General features: G+C 46.3%; 1 protein-coding gene across 1 annotated transcript in view; it reads right to left on the bottom strand.

The window, feature by feature from the left end:
• The window catches only part of MAZ (MYC associated zinc finger protein), a 174,628-nt gene extending 150,529 nt beyond the window's left edge, over positions 1-24,099 (bottom strand). Inside the window, exon 1 of the mRNA XM_078652402.1 lies at positions 23,373-24,099. Coding sequence (XP_078508528.1) covers positions 23,373-23,405 — 33 coding nt within the window. The 5' untranslated portion in view covers positions 23,406-24,099. The remainder of the gene's footprint in view (positions 1-23,372) is intronic.
• Positions 24,100-24,566: the final 467 nt, after the last annotated feature.

Here is a 24,566-nt window from a genome sequence, read left to right as displayed (position 1 = left end):
ACATCGGGACATATGGCAATGAAAGGTGCCATAATTCCTAGTAGACCCATAACAGTCCGAACTGTAAGGGTACTGTTTGTCTGAAATTGAGCCTGAAAGTTTTGTATCAGAGCGGGATTGGGGTAGGTTAATCCGGTGTGATGAGGATTGCTCCTAAGTAAGGTTGAATTTGAAGAGGTTACAGGTGAGATTTGGGGACACTGATGCTGAACCTCAAATTGTGTAGCAGGTCTATTGTTATTTGATTATGTTGGTGACACTGGAGATAGGTATCGGCTTTGATTAGCCAATCATCCAATTATGGGAATGTTTTGTCGACGTTATGTGTGCTGTTACTACTGCTAGGCACTTTGTAAAAACCCTTGGTGCGGTAGTAACACAGAAGGGGAAAACCTTGAATTGGCAATGTTTACCTGCTATGATAAACTTGAGGTATTTGCAAGGATCAGGATGAATGGGTATATGGAAGTAAGCATCCTTAGGGTCCAAAGTGGCCATAAAGTCGTCCATCTGTAAAAGTGGAATGACATCTTGTAACAAGACCACGTGAAAGCGTTCTGATAGGATGTAGTAGTTGAGAGGTCTAAGATCTAGAATTGGTCTCAGTGATCCACCTTTCTTTGGTATTAGAAAGTACAAGGAATACACCCCTGTGCCTTACTGATGAATGGGAACTTCTGATAGTCTGTGATTGTGAGATGGAATGTTGGGTGGTGTGGTAATGAGCTCCAGACCGTAGCCATGTTGCATACTAGTACCCATTGGTCTGTTTTGATGGTTTCCCAAACAGGGAAACAGGTATGTAGTCTTCCCCCAACAGGTGTTATGTGATCGGGGGGAAAAGGAAAAGGCAGTCACGTTTGGGGGTAAAGGCTCCATCACATGTTGAAACGCCTCTATCTCTTCCTTTATTATTAATGCCTCTAAAGGAACCTCTGTAAAATCCTTTAGTGTATGTTTGTTTCCCCAGCTTTTGTTGGGAAGTAGAGGCATCTGTGGCAAAGGATTTGCATACATCCTTGTAGCCTGAGCAGCGCAAGGAACCATGATGTGAAGGCGTTTGAAGTGCTCCCATAGCTTTTGCAGTGTCAGTGTCTTTTTTCATTTTGTCTAAAGTGGAGTCCACTTGAGGGCCAAATAAATGTTACTTATCAAAAAGCATGTTTAAAACTGCCTGTTGAACCTCTGGTTTTAATGCCCGAGCACCTGACCCCTAAGCAAAATACTGGTGTTGATGCCCCTGGCGGCTGTGTCTGCTGCATAGAAGGCACATCTGATTTAATTACTGGTGATGGCCTGAGCTTCACTAACTATTTGTTAAGCCCTTTTTTATGTTCTTCTGGAAGATACTTTAGCAGTTCTTCCATTTCATCCCAAAGGGCCCTATCATAACGTGCGAGCAGGGCTTGGGAGTTAGCAATACGCCAATGATTGACTGCTTGAGCTGCAACCCGCTTCCCAACAGCATCAATGCGTTTGTCCGCTTTCTCAGGAGTTGGGGCATCTCCACTTGTCTTTTTGCCCGTTTACGAGCTGTAGTAGCAACGATGGAGCTTGGTGGGACCTGGCTATGTATAATAAGGGGGTCAGAGGGAGCCGCTATATTTATTTTTATCAACTCATGGAGCTATAACTCTGGCACATACATGTACTTTGAATATATATCATCTGTGTGCCATAACATGCCTGGAAGCATGGGCAGAAACTGGGCATCTTTATGTATATCCAAACCAGACGGCAGAGAGAAAACAATCTAACAATGGAGTAAATGCCCATGCGCAGTATCACTGAGAGGAGGAGTCACTCTACCTCGGGACTCGAAAAACGTCTTCGAAGAAAAACATGTTACACAACTCTGACGCCAACACTAGATAGCAGGAGTATGCAGAGCATGTGTATCTACAGCCACACATGCCATCGAACAATCTTTTGGTACATCCTTCTTTCACCATGTAAAACAATTTCCCAAGCACTGATAACTTCGCATTTGGACTATTGCAGCGCTCTGGACTTGGGTACTACTCAAATACTGTGCGCAAGGTTGCAGGCAGCACAGAATGCTGCCTGCTCTATTACACCTAGTGAAACCCAGACATAAGTCCATCACCAGGGGGTTAAAAAGTCTAGACTATTTGCCAGTTCGAAAACCATCAATGTTTAAGGCACTGTGTATGGCTTATAAAGCCTTGCATGAGATCAGGCCGAGATCAATTTAAAATGTTCAAATGGTATGTTCCTGGAGGCAGTTTTAGATCATTGGAGAGCAATGATGTTGTAGTGCCAAGAGTTAAAAGTAGTAGATGGGGAGGCAAATCATTTTCGCTGCTTACAGCGAAATATTGGAACTCCCTCCCTGTTGAACTAAAACTTACGAATAATTATCCCAGACTAAGGAAATTAACGAAAACCTGGCTCTCTGCTTTAAATGTCTGAGAGCAAGACTGGTGTCGACCTGACAGACCTGTTTCTTTTAGTGCTTAGTGCCTTGGGGGTGAAAGAGCACTTTAGAAATAGGTTTCATTTCATAGTTGACGTCAGAGGCACATCATGAGATCCTTCTGAATCTATCAGTTCTTGATTGCCTGTGGAAGATGCTGGCCAGCACACAGCTACACAGTGATAACCCCTTTGATATTTTCTATGCTGAAATATACGCAAGCCAATTCCGAGGGTACCATAAAAGCTACGCAGATGTCTGAGCGCCATAATATTTGTGCACATAAAAGGTAGGAAAAGGTTTCGTCATTTGACAATAAGTGCAGCACGACAGAGGTTCTGCGTATGCACACTACTAAAATGCATTATATTTTAATGATAGACACAAAATTTGAGGCAAAACATGACTGGAGTTTTCATCCCCCTAAACCCACTGACCCCAGCCCACATAATCACACTTCCTGCCTCTAATTCTACCTTCCTAAACCCACGCATCATACTCCTAGGGACTATGACTAAGTTGCATGCCTACCAAACATTTGGGGCAAAATTACTCCTCTTGCCCCAGTGTCTTTGAAAAATGTGGCACGGGTTGTCTGAATGTGTGTGGAGCATGGTATGTTTCTCACAGACAGAAATTGAGTAGGTATGGACTCTCCTACGTGATATCTCACTCACTGTTCGCCTCACTTTTGGACAAAGGTAAGTGCATCCTCCCTCTAAACATGGTTGTGAACGTATTTAGATCATTTACAGCCAATACAAACAAGGTTCCTTTCACTGGCTCTAAGTAGTATAGTCTCCTTCGATCCATTTATAGCCAATGCAAACAGTGCTCCTTTGATCCACCGAGAGGATGCAATCAGCGAAGTTAGAGCAATATAGACATATGTCACAGTGTCCTCCGAGGACAGTGCACTTTGCCACACACCGGTGTGAGCGCCCCGCTGTTGGCACACCTGGTCTCCTACATTTTAAATTGGCCCTAGCATCACAATAATCTAATATGCACAGAGGTTTAGGCTTGTTCTTGACTATGAAAGGTTGACTGAATGTCATAACAAGGATGGTGTAGCAAGCATGCCATCATGATTGACAGAGGGCTGTTGTCCCTATCCTGTGTTTAACACAAAGCAGTGGTGGAAGGGTACCTAGTTTTGCTCCAGTGAAGCGAAGCCAGATAAGAAAAGGACAGACTCCCTCGTTTTACCTTTTATATACACTGTGGAGTAGCCAAGGCTTTGTCAGAAGGACGCAGCATTCTGGCTGAGTGGTAGAAGCAGATCATCCTTTGGGGACCACGAACATACATTGCTGGTTGTGTGTGGCTAAGAAATTTAAACACTGTGCTTTCTAATCAGAAGAAAGTGGAGACTTTCAAGAAGCATCCTAGAGAAGATGGTAGTGGATGATGACAAACTAGCCTGGATGCTGGATTCTGCACTATCTGCAGACGGGATAACAACCTCAAGTGTGGCTACAAACACTCCATTGTCATAATCTAGTCAGTTAGTTACTCAAAGACGAGAACACCTCTCCTGTCTTCTGAAGGGGATCATAAAATACCCTCAATGTCTCCAGTTACAAAGGTTTGTGTTAAGCTACAACCTGGACCTCAGGCCCTAAAAGGTTGAGACCCACGTTTTCGTCCCATGCCATAAACTCTACACCTTGAGGGTTCGGGTAAGATCTCCTAAGCCACAAGAGTAATAATAGATAGTGTACCCTCTTCAGAGAAAAGAAAAACTGGAAGTCTCTCTTAATTCTTGCTACGGGCTAGGCTCATGCCCTTGCCATCAGTCTACAGCCATTAATTTACAAACTATGCTAGAACGGGGCATTACCCAGCTAAAAGAGAAGAGATAACATCTGACTAGCAAGGTAAACCCATCGACTAGAAGCAGAGTTCTCATTCTACTCCGTGTGATAACACCAGATTCTGAAAATATGCCTACCAATGAGGATGGTACCACATGTACAACAATGTCAGTCATGGGAAAGTGTATTTGCGACCATAATCTTTTTCCAATTCCCAGTCAAGCACACAAGGAAAAGAAGGTTCTTCCATATCCAAAGTGATTATTTGCTATAAGTGTCACCAAGAGGCGCCTTACAAGAATGACTGAAAGTTGAAATAGCCTCATCCTGGAACAGCAGCACCCATTGTAGTACGTGTGTTGATTCTGGGTAAAGGAAACTAAGAGATATCTGTTGCACTGAACGTAGCAAAAATGAACATTTGGGAAAGATGCCTTTAAGCACATTCATCCACAAACCATAGTGTTTGTGTTGGAGACTAGCAAAAATAGGAGGAAGGTTCTTCCTTTAGGTATACATACGCTTATAGGATCATACAGGCCAGGGAGGATTTAAACCCTGCAAATTTTAGCTGTGATGCTAATGGCACAGGCTTAGTAGTCAGTGGGGACGATAGAGTACCTGTTTGCCCGATCTAAGGCAGAATTCAACAGCAAGTCAACTATGTTCGATGTACAGGTGAGAGAGAAGCAAGGTACTGAATGCCTCTAGGAAAAGGATTTGATTGCCCCCGGTTTAGTAACATGGCTTAGATGCAGTCGGCTATATTGACCAGACCACAGGCTGCATATCAGTCTTGGGAAGAGACTGGGACAACCCCAGATTTGCATGGATCAGAGAATGGTAGTGGCAGAATTAGGGCAGACTGGGAAGGCACACAACATGGCATCCCTTGCCCCTGCTCTTGAAGCAGAAGATGAGATACCTGAAGTGATCAGAACTCTGCCAGAGACCCTCAGGACTAAGTGCCTCTTCTGTCATGTATCGCATTCGCTTACAGAAACTTCCATGAAAGGACGGTGATGGATTTAGTTCCTTTAAACTTCTAGTTGGTCAGCCAGTATGTGACCCACTCAAGGTTAGTAACGAACAGGTGAGATGGAACTTAAGAGTCACCTCAAAAGGAAGTGGTGGTCTATGTGAGTGGCATCAGAAAGTTGATGGTTCAACATTACGTTGGCAACAGAACATTTTCAGGCAAACAAGAGCTGATTAAGGAATTGTAGGACCAGAAAAGTGTCTTGCACGTGCCCTAAAGGAGCCAAGGATAGGCTGTATGCGAGACATACCTCTGGAGAGGCCTCACAGTAAACATCTTGGCAATTGCAGAGGAGGTTGAGAAACACAAGCAGTCATTTCCTGAACTGTTCCCTGGTGATGTGATGGATGGTTCTGTGGATGGGGTGCAACTTGCCCCTGAACTAACACATGAGCAGCAGTACGAGTTCAGAGAAGTGTTGGGATGATTTTTACCATCTCTTTTTGCTGACTTCAGTGTTGACACTGTCTGTTTCAATTACAGATACAGGAGACAGCTTGCCAGTCAAGATTAAGACTTACCAGATGTCTGACCGAGTCCAGAAGTGCATCAAGAGAGAGGTTGGTAAGATGTTGGATTCAGGGGTGAACAAGCATTTCTGTGGATCATGGGAAAATCCAGGAGTATTGGACCCAAGGAAGGAACCACAGACTTATGCTTCTGCGTGGACTACCATGATGTCAATAAGGTGACTAAGATCAATGCACACCCGATTCCCAGATTTTATGATATACTGGACTGGTTGGTTGCTGTTTATTACTTTAGTACATTGGATCGGATCAGTGGCTATTAGGTGCTACCTTTTTGGCTGAGGAATGCTCCTCAGTACCTTGTTAACCATGTTCTCTCAGGGCTGGAAGAGTTCTGTGTAGGCTATTTGACCCATATTTCATCTTTAATATTTCGTAGGAGGGCCACTTGACGCACCTATAAAAAGGTAGGATACAGAGAGAGAAATGAATCATCGTCACAACCTAGTGCCAGGAGGAGCAGTCCTCTGTAGTCTACCTTGCACATAAGGTGGGCGAAAGGAAGACCTGCCTGTTGGATGTCGGTATACAGTCTGTTTTGGAGTGGGGAGTTCCCACCACCCATACCTAGCTGAAAGACTTTCTAGAGCTGTTAGACTTTCCATATTTTGGCATGTTTCCTCTGAGTTTTTGCTTTCTGACCTCCCGGTGTTGACCTGTTTTTGCTGGCGTAACGTTTCTGCGCACTTTTCGCACTGCTGACCAGTGGTAAAGTGCAGGCGCCCTCTGTGTCAATTGTGTTGTGGATTGGTTTTTCCAGGATTGGATATTTGATTTACCTGTTAGCCCCTAGTAAAGTGCACTGCGTGTGCCAGGGCTGGTGAATCAAATTCTACCCGGGGGCCTGCAGCACTGGTTGTGCCACCCCCGGGAGTAGCCCTGAAGTCGGTAACTCCGACCTGCCATTGCAGAGTCTGCGCGCAGTTTGTAAAAGCCATGTCGACGAGGCCAGTGCACACACTGGTCGGTCCCTAACCTAACCTTCCCTTTTCTTACAAGTCAGATATCCCTCAGGGAGGCCCATTTTGCCCCTGTGGGCAGGGTGCAATATATGTGAAAGGTAGGACATGCCCTGGCGTGGGTGGCATGTCCTAATAGTGAATTACAGCCAATTTTGTTTTTCACTATTGCAAAGCTAGCAGTTCCCCATACAATAGATAGGGAGGTTTGTTTATAACATCTTATAAACATAATATGGCCCAGGGAATTTGCTAAGAAAACAAAATGTTGTATGCCTGAACTCAAAATCTAAAGATGCATCTTTTAGTGAAGGTGATTTTTACATTCTGCGTTTGAAAATACCACTTTTAGAAAGTGGGTATTTTCTTGCTCAGTCATCCCGTGTTCCTCTGCTGAAATGTGAATTGCCTGTCTGGATTTTGGATGACATAAGGCTGTGGGGCCGGAGGGGCCCCAGATAGTCTAGGTAGGTCAGAAAAGGGCTGAATAGACCTGGGCTACAATGGGGGAAGGGGGAGGAGATTTCCTTGCACCTCAAAGGGCCTGGTCTGCCTTGACAAATGCCGTCTCCACCTCCTGCCAGGAATTCACACCAGAGAAGGCCCAACTTGTTCTGGCCGGGCACAGACACCCTCTGCCTGAAAGATCAAAGGATTTTTGGACATAAATACTGGGTCCCAGACCCCTGAACTTTAGAATTCATTACGAACAAGTAGACTGCCAAGGAGGAGAGCCGGAGAAGCTATGAAAAGGAACAACTGCTTTGCTTGGTGCTTTCCTGGGCTGACCTGCAGTGGCTGATTCGGTGTTGGGCAGTAAAAGGGCTGCACTGGACTTTCTGCAATCCAATTTGTGAGTTTCTCCAAGGGCTTGAGGTAGAGTTTGCCCCCTGTTCACAAAGTCTCAGGAACAAAGACTTCAAGGTCTTCTGTCCGCAGCACTAGTGACTGTGTTTTGTGCTGTAAAAACAAGAAAAGCAACTCGACGACGTCTACGACGCCACTGCCGACTCAGTGTCATGAAGGCACTTCAGAGGGCACCGCCGCAACGCAACCTTGGTCGCACCGACGACGCCTGTTCACGCCGCCACAGAGCCGCTGCTTGCACCACGACCTGGGGGCACTGCTCGCTGCACCGCCTCGCTTCACGCCAAAGCTTTGGCATCACAGAGAGCACCGCCGCAACGTTGAACCGCGACCTTGGTCTCACCGACGACGCCTGTTGATGCGGCCACCAAGCCAATGCTCGCACCGCGACATGTGGGCACCACACTCCGCACCGCCTTGCTTTACAAAGACACCTTGGCCTGCCTGACACCGTCACTTCCTGCTAAAATCAACGTCGCTGCTTGCACCGTGGTTCAAGGGCACCGCTCGTAAGGCACACAATGCACTGTCCTCATCCTGCACTGCAGCCTTGGCCCACCGGCGCCATCGACTCCAGTTCGTCAGCCGATGACAGCGCTTCAGCAACAACAATGCCGCTGCGTGCACCGTGGCCTGCTAGCACCGTGACAAGCACCGCCTTCTTCTCGCACTGCGACCCTGGTCTCACCGACGATGCCTGTTGACAGCGCTACCCATCTGCAGCTCGCACCGTGACCTGGGGGCACCAAACCGCACGCTCCGCTGCACTTCACACCGCAGCACCCAAAGCCTGTCGGCGCCAGGGCTCCTGATTCCACCAGAGAGGAGCTCGACCTGCAACGCGAGTGACTTCAAGGGTCTCAGCGCCCTGCATTTCTCACAGGTACTGTTTGTGGGTCTTCCCGACACAGTAGATGGCCCGCGACCCTGCGACCATCCAGAACTGTTGGATTTTGTTGTTCACCACGCCGTGGTATCCCAGACGGAGCTATCCCCACAAGGAACTCCTTTTTAATCAGCGTATTTTTGGAACTGTGAACTTTTAAGTATAGTAGGGTGGATTTTTATTGTTTTTGGTCTTGTCTTAATTATATTAAAATTGGATCTTTTTCTAAACTGGTGTGGTGTCCTTTTGTAGTGCGTACACTGTTTTACTGTTGGTTATGTGCAAATGCTTTACACACTGCCTCTAAGATAAGCCTGGCTGCTTGTGCCAAGCTACCAAGGGGGTGAGCAGGGGTTATTTTAGAAGTGTAACTCCCTTATCCTGACTAGAATGGTGGTTTCTGCCTCGCTTTGGCACAAGTCTCAGCTAACCAGAAATCCCATTTGTAACAAGCATTTGCAATGCAATAGGTCTCACATTTACAAGTGTTTGAGCTATTGGCCTTTTTAATCCGTTCGCTGCGGTGCAAAGCTCCCCGCTGTGCAGGCGGACTTAAAGCGTGCAGAAATCGGACACCCCCCCCAGCCGTCCGACGCACATGCCCACCATGACGTCAGATGGCCGGGGGTCGTCCGACGCATTGGAAGGCATTAATTATGTGTTTTTTTATAAAACAGATCAATAAAAGGCATTGTCATTTACCATGCCAATAGCTTAAATTCTCGCAAATGCGAGACCTATTGGATTGCAAATGCTTTTTTTTTGTAAAAGGACCCCATGCCGCGCTTTCACTTTAATGGTGACAAAGACCCTTTCTTTTGATGTGGCTCATCTAAAAAAAGGGTTGCAGCCGCCCTTAAAGTGAAAGTGCAATATGGGGGCACTTTTACATAAAAAAGCATCTGTTTGTCAAGTAGACAAACAAATGCTTATTTTTTGTAAAAGCACCCCATTACCGCGGTTTCACTTTAATAGCAGCCAAAAACGTTTCTTTAGATGCAGCTCGTCTAAAGAAAGGGGCGCGACCACCATTAACGTGAAAGCACGGCATGGGGCGCTTGTAAATGGAAAAAAAGTGAAGAAATAGAAAGAAAAAAAAACATGGTGGCCACAAATAAACCATAGGCGCGGCCGCCACTGTATCAGTGTGGCGTGCTGTGCTATAAAAAAAAACTTTGCGGGCGAGCGTGTCCTCCCTGCAACAGCAGGCATGTGAAAACTAGGCTAGGGTGGTAGCCTCGAAGCTGCGGAACCGGGTTCGGGAGCAGGCACGCCAACATCCTGTGATTCTGGGCAAATCACTTAATCTCCCGAGCCTAACAAATAATAAAAATAAAAAAATCTGACTGTGTAACACAACTGTTCTGAAAGTTTGCGCTATATAAAACAAAAAACTAAAAATGTTGCTTGGAGGCTTTAATTGAAGCCTACAGAGTAACAACACATGCAACAGAGAGTGTCCTCATGGGAGGCTACAAAATGAGACAAGGCGGTACTAAGGAGGGACTACTAAGCCTATTGACCAATGAAAGGCCACAGTTTAGAAAGGACAATGACACAAGCCAATGAAAAATATGGGCGGAGAGTGGGCAGATCTTTAAGTCCATACAGCATGCCTCTCAGGCAGCGCATGTGCTGCCCATGCTTGACCTAAAAAATGACCCGCACACAGATCTGTCAGACCAGCCCATGGGGCACTGCCTGATTGCCCTGAAGGCCAGTCCAACTTTGATAACACACACTTTGTGTTCCATTATCCTTTTCTAATGTTCCCTTCTCTGGCAGGTCTTTCTCAGAATAAAATCAGTTGCTTCAAGATAACAAGCATTTGCAATGCAATAGGTCTCGCATTCACGAGAGTTTGAGCTATTACCATTGCAAATAACAATGTCTTTTATTTTTGTTTTCATTTTAAAAACATAAAGGGATTTGTCATTTACAATACCAATAGCTCAAACTCAAGTTACTGCGAGACCTATTGCATTGCAAATGCTTGTTTCAATTGGCTCCTGTTACTGTCCTTTTTAAATGGCTGTTTTGAAAACCTCCTTTTCTCCTTTCGGAACCTCCCACGAGGACTGGCCCTCTTACGTTTGTTGCTGCTCGGTATGTTTTATTCACAGTCTGTAAGCACTATTTTCTGAAGCAACTTTCTCCTAGTGCGTGCTCAACATGCTTTCCGGGCTAGGGTGTCAGCTTTTCCATTCTCTGCTCGACTGTCTGCTCCGTATCCCGTCTCGAACCCCGGAGCTGCGTTTTAGGTTTCAGCTCACTTTTATACTAACAACATGGGCGCCGTGCTAAATGTTGGAGCAATGTGCCTGCTTTTCCACTCTCTGCTCCTCATCACTATCCTGCCACAGGCACCGCGCTTTAGGTTTCAGCATGGCGGGCACTTTTATATTAACAACATGGGTGCAACTCTATATTTTAGGAGGCGCCTGCTATTAGGATAGTTTAAAAAAAATAGTATTGATTCCTATAAAAAAGTTTTTACTTCCAGTTGTGCGGCACACCACACGTAATCTTCAACAATGGCAGCCGCGCGGCTTGCCCAACTCAACATCTTTTTAATGTTTTTTTAAGCACCAAAGCACCCCTCTCCTAATCGGCAACAATGGCAGCCGTTCCTTTCTTTTTTTTCTGGCCAGCTCACACAAATTCCATCGTTCCCTCCATCCCCGCAAACAAAAAAACTTAAAAATCATTAGCATTTACAACTCCAATAGGTCTAACTATCAGATATGCAAGACCTATTTCATTGCAAATGCTTGCGTCTTATGTGTCTCGCCACCTCTTTCACGCACTCCCACATTTGTCTCTGCTCTTTTTGCATTCTACCGTTTTCATTTATCACTTTCTCCGCTGCCTGTCCCTCCTACTTGTCTTTTTCCCTCATCCAGTCTTCCTTATGTTTTTCCCTTTCTGTCCCGCTCCTGTTACTGCCTCTTCTAGCACTGTGAGTGGCCCTCACCAGAGAGCATTAAACATTTGAAAACTAGATTTGGAAGGTATAGCACATAAATATACGTACAGCATGACAGTGCAAAAGAAGAGGTTGGGTGTGTTTCAAACGTAATAACCTATTTTGTCTCTTTGAAAACCTCAATAAATAACACATTGGCAAACGTATCCCGTGTGTTTAATTGTTCTGTGCTCTGTGAGACACACAAAGCAGCACCACACTCTTGCTTTCAGCCTTGCCCTTTAGAGTCGCCTGTAGACACGAGGCTTGATTAGAAGAGGGTTTATTCCAAGTAAGATAGGTACATGAATGACCCCAACTGGAGCAGGTGCAGTTAAATATTCAGCTAGGTAACAGATTGGCAATACAGCCCTGTGTTTCTAAGTGTTCTGTGCTTTCTTCACCACTCACTAGCAGATCAGGTCTGCCTGTGAGCATTGACCTGTAACTGCTGAGGGACTGCCATGCTAGAATGGTTTTGACGCGAGGTCTGGATGACAGGGGTTTACCATGAAATGGTGCGAAGGGCGCTGTCCCGGCTGTTTGGAATAGTTCACATGGACAGCAAAACTATTCTAGCACGAGCCACCAGTCTGGAGGAGGCAGACTACTGCAACATCGCAGCATGCCTGGGGGCATCAGTCAGAGAAGAGGCGTTGTTGCCGTCAGTGAGAGACTGCTCGAGAAGAGTCGTGAACCTTGCTTGCTGCAGAGCCTGAAGAGAATACGGTCGAAAAACATTTTCTCTAGAATGACTCAGTGGTGCGAGTTGCAACAACTGGACGACTAATTCCTCGAACAAATCCATCAACTTTATGATGATAACTTTCCTATGGAGATCCGGCAATATCTGGCACAGTGGCTTGAAAGTCAGGAATGATACCCCTGACAAAGGGAACTTCCCGAAATGCATTGGATGTTTTTAAATCAAACCGTGACATGAGGAAACATTTAATTCTCCTGTGTTTTCATTAAAATAATGAATTGACATAAGAATGAGTAAAATGAATTGATGAAGTCAAAAGGAAACTTACGGGAGTCAGGCAGCCTTCGTTGGGACGTGGGCGGGGCCTGCAAACAAACAGGAAGGAACTGCCGGGAGAACATCCTGGAACCCTGCACGCTGAGTGCTGGCTGCCGAGGGACATGCAGAAAGAATCCGGTAAGTGGAGGGGGAGGGGGAGGGGTGGGGGGTGTACGCGCGTGTCTGTGTGTGTTCTAGTGTGTCTGTGCGTGTGTCTGTCTGTGTGCGCATGGGTCTGTTAAAGGGGGGGTGCGTGTGTGTATGCGTGTGGCTGTGTATGTGCGCATGCGTGAGTGTGGCTGTGTGAGTGTGTTTGCGCATGGGAATATGAGGCACGAGAGGGGCACGGCGCCTTGCGCGCCCACGAGATGAAATCTGCGCTCGTGCCCCTCTCGTGTCTACATTCCCAGATACGGGCAGCAATAGGTCTCGAGCAGACTCTGCTTGACCTAAAAAGGGCCTACTGGTAATTACATAACTTTTGTGGACAACAAAACTTGTGTCACTGACAACCCTGACATCGAAGAAGCAGCCCAGGAAGGAGATTTTGACTATGGAATGTTTGGCCTTTGAGGACCCGAAGGCAGCACTATGTTACAGGTACCGGACTTTGGTGTGTGACTATGTATGACAAGGGTAGAAAGCACCCAGTGGCCTTTATCAGACAGAACAGCTTCTTTGATAACAGAACTGGGTAGGCATTGAAATATATTGCAGTAATGGCGACTGCGAGGCACAGGTTCCGGACTTACCTGTTAGATACCATGTTTGTGGTAGAGACAAACCACTCAAGTGGCCAATGATGATGAAATGATGAGAATCAAAAATTGCTGAGATTTCCGAGGTCATTACAAGGCCTGGATTTCACATTGAAACACAAAGCCAGACTAAACCATGGGAATTCAGATGAACTTTCCCTCCAGTTTTGCCGACCTAATAACCAAACGTCTTCACAAGATTAGTAAGGATCCAGTTAGCCTGACCCAGCAGGGTCGTGTTTTGGGAGACTAATGTCACCAGTATGGGGATTTAGTGTGTAACCGTCCCTTGAATGCCTTAATTAATGTATATTTGATATCCTTAAAATGGCCCAGATGCCACTAATCAAGTGTCTGCCCAGAGGCCTGTCCATGACAAAGTGAGGTCAAGGACCTGACCTAAAGGGGCACAAAAAGGGTGTCTTTACAATGGAGATTGTGTGACAAACACGTCAGATCTATAATTACGCAAAAAAAAAAACACCACGACCACACAATTGCATCATTTCAGTAGCCCTCTCCATATCTCAAACTGCACATGTCAGTATGTCATTCTCGTCCATCTGCCTCTGCCTCGCAGGCGTGTAAAAACAATGGAAGGGAAACTGACATCACAAAGCAGTCTAGGTACTTTTCTGGTTCCAATGTGGTCACAAGGATGCCACTTTCAGCATCAAAATGGAGCCCGTGCCCCATACCGGAGAGGAGAACTATTGAAACATTTCAGGATTCAGTCTGTCGCCTGCAATATTCAAAAGGGGAGGAATCTACAGTATCTACCGGATAGATAGTCACTGAAGGTAGGTAACTTTTTGTTCTTTGCAAAACCAGTGGAGCTCTACTTTGAGGCAGATTAAAATCGTGATGTGTCATTGGACCCTCAGTGCCTGTAACTTTAAGAGGATTCAGAAAAGGGGGTGGTGATGAACAGAGTGTCTGAATTAAGCAGACCACTCTTACCCAGTCCAAAGATCAGGGCTTGATCCATCACCGTTATTTAGCTCACTGCCCCATCCCAGCTCAGAACCTGGCTATATGCAAATTAGTCTGTCCCTGGCCCAGTGCATCATGGGAACAGGGCAGACCAAACTACCAAGCCAATTCTTCACCAGAAAGGAGACAAGCTACCGGGGACCGGTTTCTGGCATTTCAGCCTCGTCGGCCCGGCTTGCTTGAATCCTGATGGAGCAGTGAGCAAGGGACTCATGTCTGAGTATACCCTGCCACACCTATAGTGGCCAAAAACGATTCAGAAAAGGGGGTGGTGATGAACAGAGTGTCTGAATTAAGCAGACCACTCTTACCCAGTCCAAAGATCAGGGCTTGATCCATCACCATTATTTAGCTCACTGCCCCATCCCAGCTCAGAACCTGGCTATATGCAAATTAGTCTGTCCCTGGCCCAGTGCATCATGGGAACAGGGCAGACCAAACTACCAAGCCAATTCTTCACCAGAAAGGAGACAAGCTACCGGGGACCGGTTTCTGGCATTTCAGCCTCGTCGGCCCGGCTTGCTTGAATCCTGATGGAGCAGTGAGCAAGGGACTCATGTCTGAGTATACCCTGCCACACCTATAGTGGCCAAAAACGATTCAGAAAAGGGGGTGGTGATGAACAGAGTGTCTGAATTAAGCAGACCACTCTTACCCAGTCCAAAGATCAGGGCTTGATCCATCGCCGTTATTTAGCTCACTGCCCCATCCCAGCTCAGAACCTGGCTATATGCAAATTAGTCTGTCCCTGGCCCAGTGCATCATGGGAACAGGGCAGACCAAACTACCAAGCCAATTCTTCACCAGAAAGGAGACAAGCTACCGGGGACCGGTTTCTGGCATTTCAGCCTCGTCGGCCCAGCTTGCTTGAATCCTGATGGAGCAGTGAGCAAGGGACTCATGTCTGAGTATACCCTGCCACACCTATAGTGGCCAAAAACGATTCAGAAAAGGGGGTGGTGATGAACAGAGTGTCTGAATTAAGCAGACCACTCTTACCCAGTCCAAAGATCAGGGCTTGATCCATCACCGTTATTTAGTTCACTGCCCCATCCCAGCTCAGAACCTGGCTATATGCAAATTAGTCTGTCCCTGGCCCAGTGCATCATGGGAACAGGGCAGACCAAACTACCAAGCCAATTCTTCACCAGAAAGGAGACAAGCTACCGGGGACCGGTTTCTGGCATTTCAGCCTCGTCGGCCCGGCTTGCTTGAATCCTGATGGAGCAGTGAGCAAGGGACTCATGTCTGAGTATACCCTGCCACACCTATAGTGGCCAAAAACGATTCAGAAAAGGGGGTGGTGATGAACAGAGTGTCTGAATTAAGCAGACCACTCTTACCCAGTCCAAAGATCAGGGCTTGATCCATCACCGTTATTTAGCTCACTGCCCCATCCCAGCTCAGAACCTGGCTATATGCAAATTAGTCTGTCCCTGGCCCAGTGCATCATGGGAACAGGGCAGACCAAACTACCAAGCCAATTCTTCACCAGAAAGGAGACAAGCTACCGGGGACCGGTTTCTGGCATTTCAGCCTCGTCGGCCCGGCTTGCTTGAATCCTGATGGAGCAGTGAGCAAGGGACTCATGTCTGAGTATACCCTGCCACACCTATAGTGGCCAAAAACGATTCAGAAAAGGGGGTGGTGATGAACAGAGTGTCTGAATTAAGCAGACCACTCTTACCCAGTCCAAAGATCAGGGCTTGATCCATCACCGTTATTTAGCTCACTGCCCCATCCCAGCTCAGAACCTGGCTATATGCAAATTAGTCTGTCCCTGGCCCAGTGCATCATGGGAACAGGGCAGACCAAACTACCAAGCCAATTCTTCACCAGAAAGGAGACAAGCTACCGGGGACCGGTTTCTGGCATTTCAGCCTCGTCGGCCCGGCTTGCTTGAATCCTGATGGAGCAGTGAGCAAGGGACTCATGTCTGAGTATACCCTGCCACACCTATAGTGGCCAAAAACGATTCAGAAAAGGGGGTGGTGATGAACAGAGTGTCTGAATTAAGCAGACCACTCTTACCCAGTCCAAAGATCAGGGCTTGATCCATCACCGTTATTTAGCTCACTGCCCCATCCCAGCTCAGAACCTGGCTATATGCAAATTAGTCTGTCCCTGGCCCAGTGCATCATGGGAACAGGGCAGACCAAACTACCAAGCCAATTCTTCACCAGAAAGGAGACAAGCTACCGGGGACCGGTTTCTGGCATTTCAGCCTCGTCGGCCCGGCTTGCTTGAATCCTGATGGAGCAGTGAGCAAGGGACTCATGTCTGAGTATACCCTGCCACACCTATAGTGGCCAAAAACGATTCAGAAAAGGGGGTGGTGATGAACAGAGTGTCTGAATTAAGCAGACCACTCTTACCCAGTCCAAAGATCAGGGCTTGATCCATCACCGTTATTTAGCTCACTGCCCCATCCCAGCTCAGAACCTGGCTATATGCAAATTAGTCTGTCCCTGGCCCAGTGCATCATGGGAACAGGGCAGACCAAACTACCAAGCCAATTCTTCACCAGAAAGGAGACAAGCTACCGGGGACCGGTTTCTGGCATTTCAGCCTCGTCGGCCCGGCTTGCTTGAATCCTGATGGAGCAGTGAGCAAGGGACTCATGTCTGAGTATACCCTGCCACACCTATAGTGGCCAAAAACGATTCAGAAAAGGGGGTGGTGATGAACAGAGTGTCTGAATTAAGCAGACCACTCTTACCCAGTCCAAAGATCAGGGCTTGATCCATCACCGTTATTTAGCTCACTGCCCCATCCCAGCTCAGAACCTGGCTATATGCAAATTAGTCTGTCCCTGGCCCAGTGTATCATGGGAACAGGGCAGACCAAACTACCAAGCCAATTCTTCACCAGAAAGGAGACAAGCTACCGGGGACCGGTTTCTGGCATTTCAGCCTCGTCGGCCCGGCTTGCTTGAATCCTGATGGAGCAGTGAGCAAGGGACTCATGTCTGAGTATACCCTGCCACACCTATAGTGGCCAAAAACGATTCAGAAAAGGGGGTGGTGATGAACAGAGTGTCTGAATTAAGCAGACCACTCTTACCCAGTCCAAAGATCAGGGCTTGATCCATCACCGTTATTTAGCTCACTGCCCCATCCCAGCTCAGAACCTGGCTATATGCAAATTAGTCTGTCCCTGGCCCAGTGCATCATGGGAACAGGGCAGACCAAACTACCAAGCCAATTCTTCACCAGAAAGGAGACAAGCTACCGGGGGCCGGTTTCTGGCATTTCAGCCTCGTCGGCCCGGCTTGCTTGAATCCTGATGGAGCAGTGAGCAAGGGACTCATGTCTGAGTATACCCTGCCACACCTATAGTGGCCAAAAACGATTCAGAAAAGGGGGTGGTGATGAACAGAGTGTCTGAATTAAGCAGACCACTCTTACCCAGTCCAAAGATCAGGGCTTGATCCATCACCGTTATTTAGCTCACTGCCCCATCCCAGCTCAGAACCTGGCTATATGCAAATTAGTCTGTCCCTGGCCCAGTGCATCATGGGAACAGGGCAGACCAAACTACCAAGCCAATTCTTCACCAGAAAGGAGACAAGCTACCGGGGACCGGTTTCTGGCATTTCAGCCTCGTCGGCCCGGCTTGCTTGAATCCTGATGGAGCAGTGAGCAAGGGACTCATGTCTGAGTATACCCTGCCACACCTATAGTGGCCAAAAACGATTCAGAAAAGGGGGTGGTGATGAACAGAGTGTCTGAATTAAGCAGACCACTCTTACCCAGTCCAAAGATCAGGGCTTGATCCATCACCGTTATTTAGCTCACTGCCCCATCCCAGCTCAGAACCTGGCTATATGCAAATTAGTCTGTCCCTGGCCCAGTGCATCATGGGAACAGGGCAGACCAAACTACCAAGCCAATTCTTCACCAGAAAGGAGACAAGCTACCATGATGCACTGGGCCAGGGACAGACTAATTTGCATACAGCCAGGTTCTGAAACTGGGATGGTGCAATGAGCTAAAAAACGGTGTTGGATCTAGCCCTGATCTCTTGACTGGGTGAGAGTACTCTGCTTAATTCAGAGACTCTGTCCATCATCACCCCTTGTTGTAAATAATTTTGTCCACCCTAAGCGTGGAAGGGTATACTCAGATGTGAGTCCCTTGCTCATTGCACCATCAGGATTCAAGCTAGCCGGGCCGAAGACGCCTGAAATGGCAGAAACCGGTCCCCGGAAGCTTGTTTCCTTCCCAGTGTAAGAATTGGCTTTTGTAGTCTGGTCTGCCCTGTTCCCATGATGCACTGGGCCAGGGACAGACTAATTTGCATACAGCCAGGTTCTGAAACTGGGATGGTGCAATGAGCTAAAAAACGGTGTTGGATCTAGCCCTGATCTCTTGACTGGGTGAGAGTACTCTGCTTAATTCAGAGACTCTGTCCATCATCACCCCTTGTTGTAACTTTAAGAGGGCCTCTGATCGCAGAGATCCGATCACAGTTTAAGCTTAGCTTTTTAATCCATTTTTACCATGATAAATTACTACAACAAAGCAATCCCAGAAGACCAGGGTCTAAAATAGTAAAGAGACAGTAAAGACCCAAACTACAACACAACGCATTCTGATGGCAACTACCAGAAATAAAATACAAATAGCAAGAGTATTTTCAGGTTGCTAGCAGACTAGCTCGTGCTTATTTTACCAATATAAGACTGTTAGGGAAAGAGGATCCACCTGACAATACCCCACCCCCACCCCCAACCCCAAGAGAGGTTTTAAAACCTCCTAGAAACAACATTAAACGATGCTACCACTGCACAATAAGAAGTTTCACATAGCTAGTGACAGAGTGAGAAGGGGTATGGGTGGTTTTGGTTTACATCCACAATGTCCCGGTAAAATGGAAAAAGAGATGCAGTCATACTGGAGTACCTTGCAATTTCGTGTTGATTTTTATGTATAAACAACATATTATATTAAGCTAGTGATGGTTTATGTGTTTCCCAAAAAAATATTGATTAATTACCCAAATTGGGCAAACAATTAGCTTGGAACATAACCTAAAAAATAAAGACGGATTTCAAGAATTGGATGTGAAATACAGTTTTCAAGCAACTACGATATTATCGCTCACATACAGAGCAAACTACAACCAACCCTATTTCAATCGGGCATTCCAAAGGGTGCACAGTACCTGATGCAACCATATTAGTAAATTGCCTTATCAGGGGTGTTGAGTATTTTATAGATCAGTGGTTTCCAACATTTGCGATAACAAGAGCTGCTTATGTGAAATGAAAATCGTCCCAAACTACTAATATTTGTGACCAGCTCATCCAAGATTGTCAGCAGTGATCACATCAGTGGATTAGGCAGAGTTGCCAACAGTAAAAGTAAACGAGCATTGGCAAAGCTACTGGCTTTGCCAATGTGTTTTAGCCATGTTGTTCACCACTGTGGCTGCTGTTTAGCATGGCTAAAAGCTAGTGGCGTAGAGGAGAGTCCCTTGAAGTGTCAGAGTGGAATGGCGAAGAGCAGAGTGTTGTGTACTGAAGTTGAATAGTGTGGATTCACAGAGTGGTATACACTGCAGTGGCGTAGAGTGTGTGATTGCATTCAGCCGCGTACAGTTCAGCATCACAGAATGTAGTGGTGTAGACGAGAGTGGTTCATAGAGGAGTGGTGCAGTGATGCAAAGTGGCGTGGAGTTGAGTGATGCAAAGAGCAGTGTAATGCAGTGGCATAGGGTGCAGAGTAGAGTTAAGAGGCAGAGTGCAGTAGTGCAGAGTAGAGTATAATGCCATAGACTGCAGTGGGGTGGAGTAGAGTGTCAGAGTGCAGTGGTGTATAGTGGCATACAGTACAATAATGCAGAGTAGAGTGCAGTTCTGCAGAGTGGAGTAGAGGGGCATAGAATGCAGTGGCATAGAGTAGATTGTTTCAGAATAGAGTGAAGTACCATAGAGGGGAATGGTGCACGGTAGACTGTAGTTGCAGAATGTAATGTAGAGTTAAGTGGTGTAGAGTTCAGTGGCATAGAGTACAGAGTAGATTAGAGTGGCGTGCAGTGGATTGCTGTAGAGTACAGCGTAAAGAGCATTGGCGTGGAGTCTATTGACAGAGTGCTGTGGCATAGATTGCAGAATTACAGAGTGCAGTAGAGTACAGGGACGTAGAGTGGAGTTGTGCAGTGTAGACTAGTGTGGTCTATACCAGAGTGGTGTAGAGTGCAATGGGTATAAAGTAGAGTGACAAGGAGTGTGTTGGCGTAGAGTGGGACAGGGTAGAGTTGAGAGGTGTATCAGAGTGGAGTCGTGCATTGGCGTGGAGTGGTGTAAAGTAGAGATGTGCAGAGGAGAGTGCAGTGGTGCAGAGTAAAATGAGGTAGCGAGGAGCGGAGTATGCATGGTATGGTAGCGGACAACCATTACAAACAACACATTTTCAACTGAAATGACCATTACATACACGCAGACATAAAGTTTTACTAATAAAACTATTGAGTGCACGAACAAGAACGTGTGGTAATTGCATCACATAGCGTAATGATTTGTTTCTATTAAAGTATGTTTCCAACACACTTCAGACATAAGAAAATGTGCTTCTTTTAGGTTCCTAATTCTGATTTATTCTGAAATACTTACACAGTTAATTTAAATGTTGTGTGCTAGGAAAACAAACCTTTCCTACCCCATTATCCAGCAAGATTGCCACACAAATCATCTCACTTTTAAGTCAGGTAAAGAAAAGTAAACAAGCGCCTTCGGAAGACAACACCTAACATTTGACCTCAGCCTTCGACTGCCCAGTAAACTTGACAAGATCAGTAAGATTTAAAGGCCTAGTTACAGAAAGGGAGTTTGTGGAAGAATACAGTAAACACACTTTAGGCATAGGGGAGGATGAAGTGAACTTGGAAGCGTCTAAAGCATTAAGGATAGCAAGTAGAAGGCCAGAATATGTGAGTTACAAATCACAACGTCAGTAGTAATCAACTGGTTGCATGCATTCCTAGGTCAACTTTCTGAAAGTCCCCAGGATGTATTTAGCACGCACTATCAATTTGGAATGCCTCTACATGGATAACAGCCACAGCTGCAACCCGACTGGCAGCAAGATAATAAAACCGAGTACTAAGTATCTCCAACTCAAATAAATAGCTTTAAAGGCATTTTGAAAATTCAACCATTTTTCTCCAAACATCTGCTTTGGAGTTCTGAAATTTCACACATTTCCTTCTTAAATATGGGCTTTTAAATGTTGGTTTACATATAATAATCCAACCAAGCAAAAGCTGTAATATTAGTAGGCTGGGTTGCACACAGAAAGCTACTAGCAGCTCAGGAGGCACTCGGAGACACCTGTAGATGATACAAACTTCATAGCTACCTTCCTAAACCACTCAGAAAGTCCCTGGGCCTCGCAATGTGTAGGAAAGCAGTATACACATACAAAATAAAAAAAACACAGGAAAGCAGTATACAAATACTAAATATAAAAACAATGTCAGGAACTGGGCGGGGCCTCGGAAGCAACCGTAGTAATTGCTTGCCTCACCCAATATGCTCCTGAGATTGTTTTTAAAGTAGATGCCTGAAACACGTTGTTGACGCATACAACATAAAAATCGGGAACGGAACTAACACTAATTAGGCACATTGTATGTACAAACAGGACAATAATTAAGCGCAAGCTAGGTGATCCCCTTGGATAACTGTACAGATAATTGAAGTAAACAGGCAAAACTGGCCAAGCATTGGGATGGATGGCAAGATATGGCTCTCACATACACAATGCATTTTTGAACAGGGCAAAACCGTGGCAGACCCGGTGCAAATGTTTTTACCCTCCACAAAATGGCTTATGAATGTTCAAAGCAGAGGCGTGGGATGGGGCTTAAAATATATCACACTCGCTAATAAAAGTAAACGGGGGTGCACTCACAGGAAGGGCAGCGCCTCTAATAAAACAAATAAGTGATTCTGAACTGTATTTAATTCACAAGCCATCCGGGGTGAATCCTCGCGAAGTGGAGGCGGTGGTAAAGGACAACCACCTTTAATGAGACAAGTGCACATTGCAAACACTTTCACAGTGGAGAATAACAACACCCCTTCTCGCACACATTACACTTGACTGGTTTCACAACCTCAGGAAGGTGTGGGTCATGGACACAATACACAACAATCACTCCGAATATAAAATGCAGTGTAATCCGTAACTGAATACACTACACTGCAAGATACGGGCACCGATCAAAGCAAATGCCATTTACGGAGAATTGTGTAGGATTTTTTACAGAACGCAGCATAGACGGGGGGGGTCGCATACATACACGCCGAGCACAGTAAGGGGTTTAGAGACGAACGTCGCGCAACTACGGCCCCCCAAAAGCAAACATTCAGATGCAAAACACGCACGGGTAAGCCCTTGGTAGACAGTGGCGGGCTGGGTATAAAGGCACACGAATCATCCTATGCAGGGGGAACAAATAGGTGCAGCAGAAATGCACAACTGCAACTATTCGGTTTATTCCTAGTCAACTACGACCCCAATGAAGGTTGTTGAAGAACGAAAGAAAGCGTATATGCACAACCTCTGCGAGAACACACGGGTGCAAATTCGAACGGGACACACAGACACAGTTATGATCAATGCAAGGCGATTTTGGTCACATCGGTACATTGTGAGAGGGAGATCTGACAGTCTACGGCACCAACTGATCGGGGGGCAGATTGAGCTCCCACCCCTGTCGCGTGCTCGACACAGTAGCACTGTCCCTCCATCGGCACCCCACTCCCCCTGCTCCTGTGCTGGGTTCCCCTCCCTGAGCAGGAGAGGCGCATGGGGTGGGTATGGGGAGAGGCAGGGAGGGGAGGGAGAGGAGGAAAGCCAGGAAGGGAGGGGGTAGAAAGGGATGGAGGGCCCTCTCCACCCGCTCACCACAGGCCTCTCCTTCCTCCTCCCTCCCTCCCCTGCACCTCTTCCTCCTTTAACAGCACACATTGCAACATTTACCCTCGCAAGTACACCCTCCCCTCTACAAGCAAAACCCAGCAGCCCTATTTATGGCTCTCCTCCTTCTTCCTTCCCCACCCTTTTAAATATTTTTTATTTTGTATTACCTGGAATATGAAGCTGCTCCAGTTTGCATCCATGGCTCCAAATATATATTTATATATTTTTCCCTCCTCTCCCCCTGGTCCAAGAAGGGAGGAAAAAAAGAAAAAAATCCCCCACTTCTCCTCCCTCCCCCTTTTCCCTCCTTCTCCAGAGTAGCTTTCACTGCCCCCTAATGGTGGCTTGGTTGCAGAGGGGGAGGGGATTCGCACAGAAAATAGATTAGTCTAGATCATTGAAAGAATGACTGCGCAGGTAGGGATAGCAGCCTATAGGCTATTTTGCAACCCACGGCATCACTGAAATCTTATATTTTCACAGTTCATTTATTTATTTTCGCAGACAGAACATGGCTGCTGAACCCTGACCTCCAGCCTAAAAAAATCCAGGCTGTACCATTAAATACCGTGCACAAAAAGGGTAGATTGTTAAAAGTTATGCCTCATTTCAGTGCATGGGTTTAAAAGGAAGGAATTTTTGACGTACAAACGAAATGATCCTAGTGCATAGTACAACGATGCAGCCTGAGCTGGTTTGTTTAAGCAACCCTTGTCAATGGTCCCAGCTGCCTCCCCTCCTGCCCAAAGCTGTCGCAGCCATTGTTTGCAGCAGCAACAAAAAGCATAATATAACGGATCTTTCCAGGGCACATCTACGTCTTAGGCTGAAGCAGAGCCAAAGGATTGTTATGAAAACGTAACCCCCAAAATATGAAGCCTATCGGGGATGTAATTGACGAATTTGCAAAGTTGTTGTTGTTCTTTGCCATAAGCGCTGCTAGTTGCCTTAAAGGGGAGGCTGATTTCGTCACATCAACCATGGTCATTGACAGAGGGCTATTACTTGTGCGGATGTTGTGGGTATTTTAGAATGGGGTTGGTTTTACACCCACCTTCAATTACTTTTATGGATTTTCTTCCAATAAGAAAAGTTCACCCGCTAGTGCAGGACGTTTTTCTTGCCGTGATGCATATATCTAAAGTAAATGAAACAAAATATAACCAACTGACTGCCTTTCCAGTTATTTTTGGTGGCCATCTTGAATGAGTAACTCTTCCAATCCAACAAAATACGTACAAAGGGACGAGTTTGGAGATAAAAGTCTTCACTGGCAGTGCGAGATGGTGGGTGTCATCAAGTGCCTTTAGAAAAATAAAACAATAAATTTAACAAAGTTGCACGTATGCATTTCAATTGCG

The sequence above is a fragment of the Lissotriton helveticus genome, chromosome 7 (assembly GCF_964261635.1).
Source record: "Lissotriton helveticus chromosome 7, aLisHel1.1, whole genome shotgun sequence".
Taxonomy (NCBI): Eukaryota; Metazoa; Chordata; class Amphibia; order Caudata; family Salamandridae; genus Lissotriton; species Lissotriton helveticus.
The sequence above is the reverse complement of the archived record's forward strand: the minus strand, read 5'-3'. Positions and strand labels throughout refer to the sequence as shown.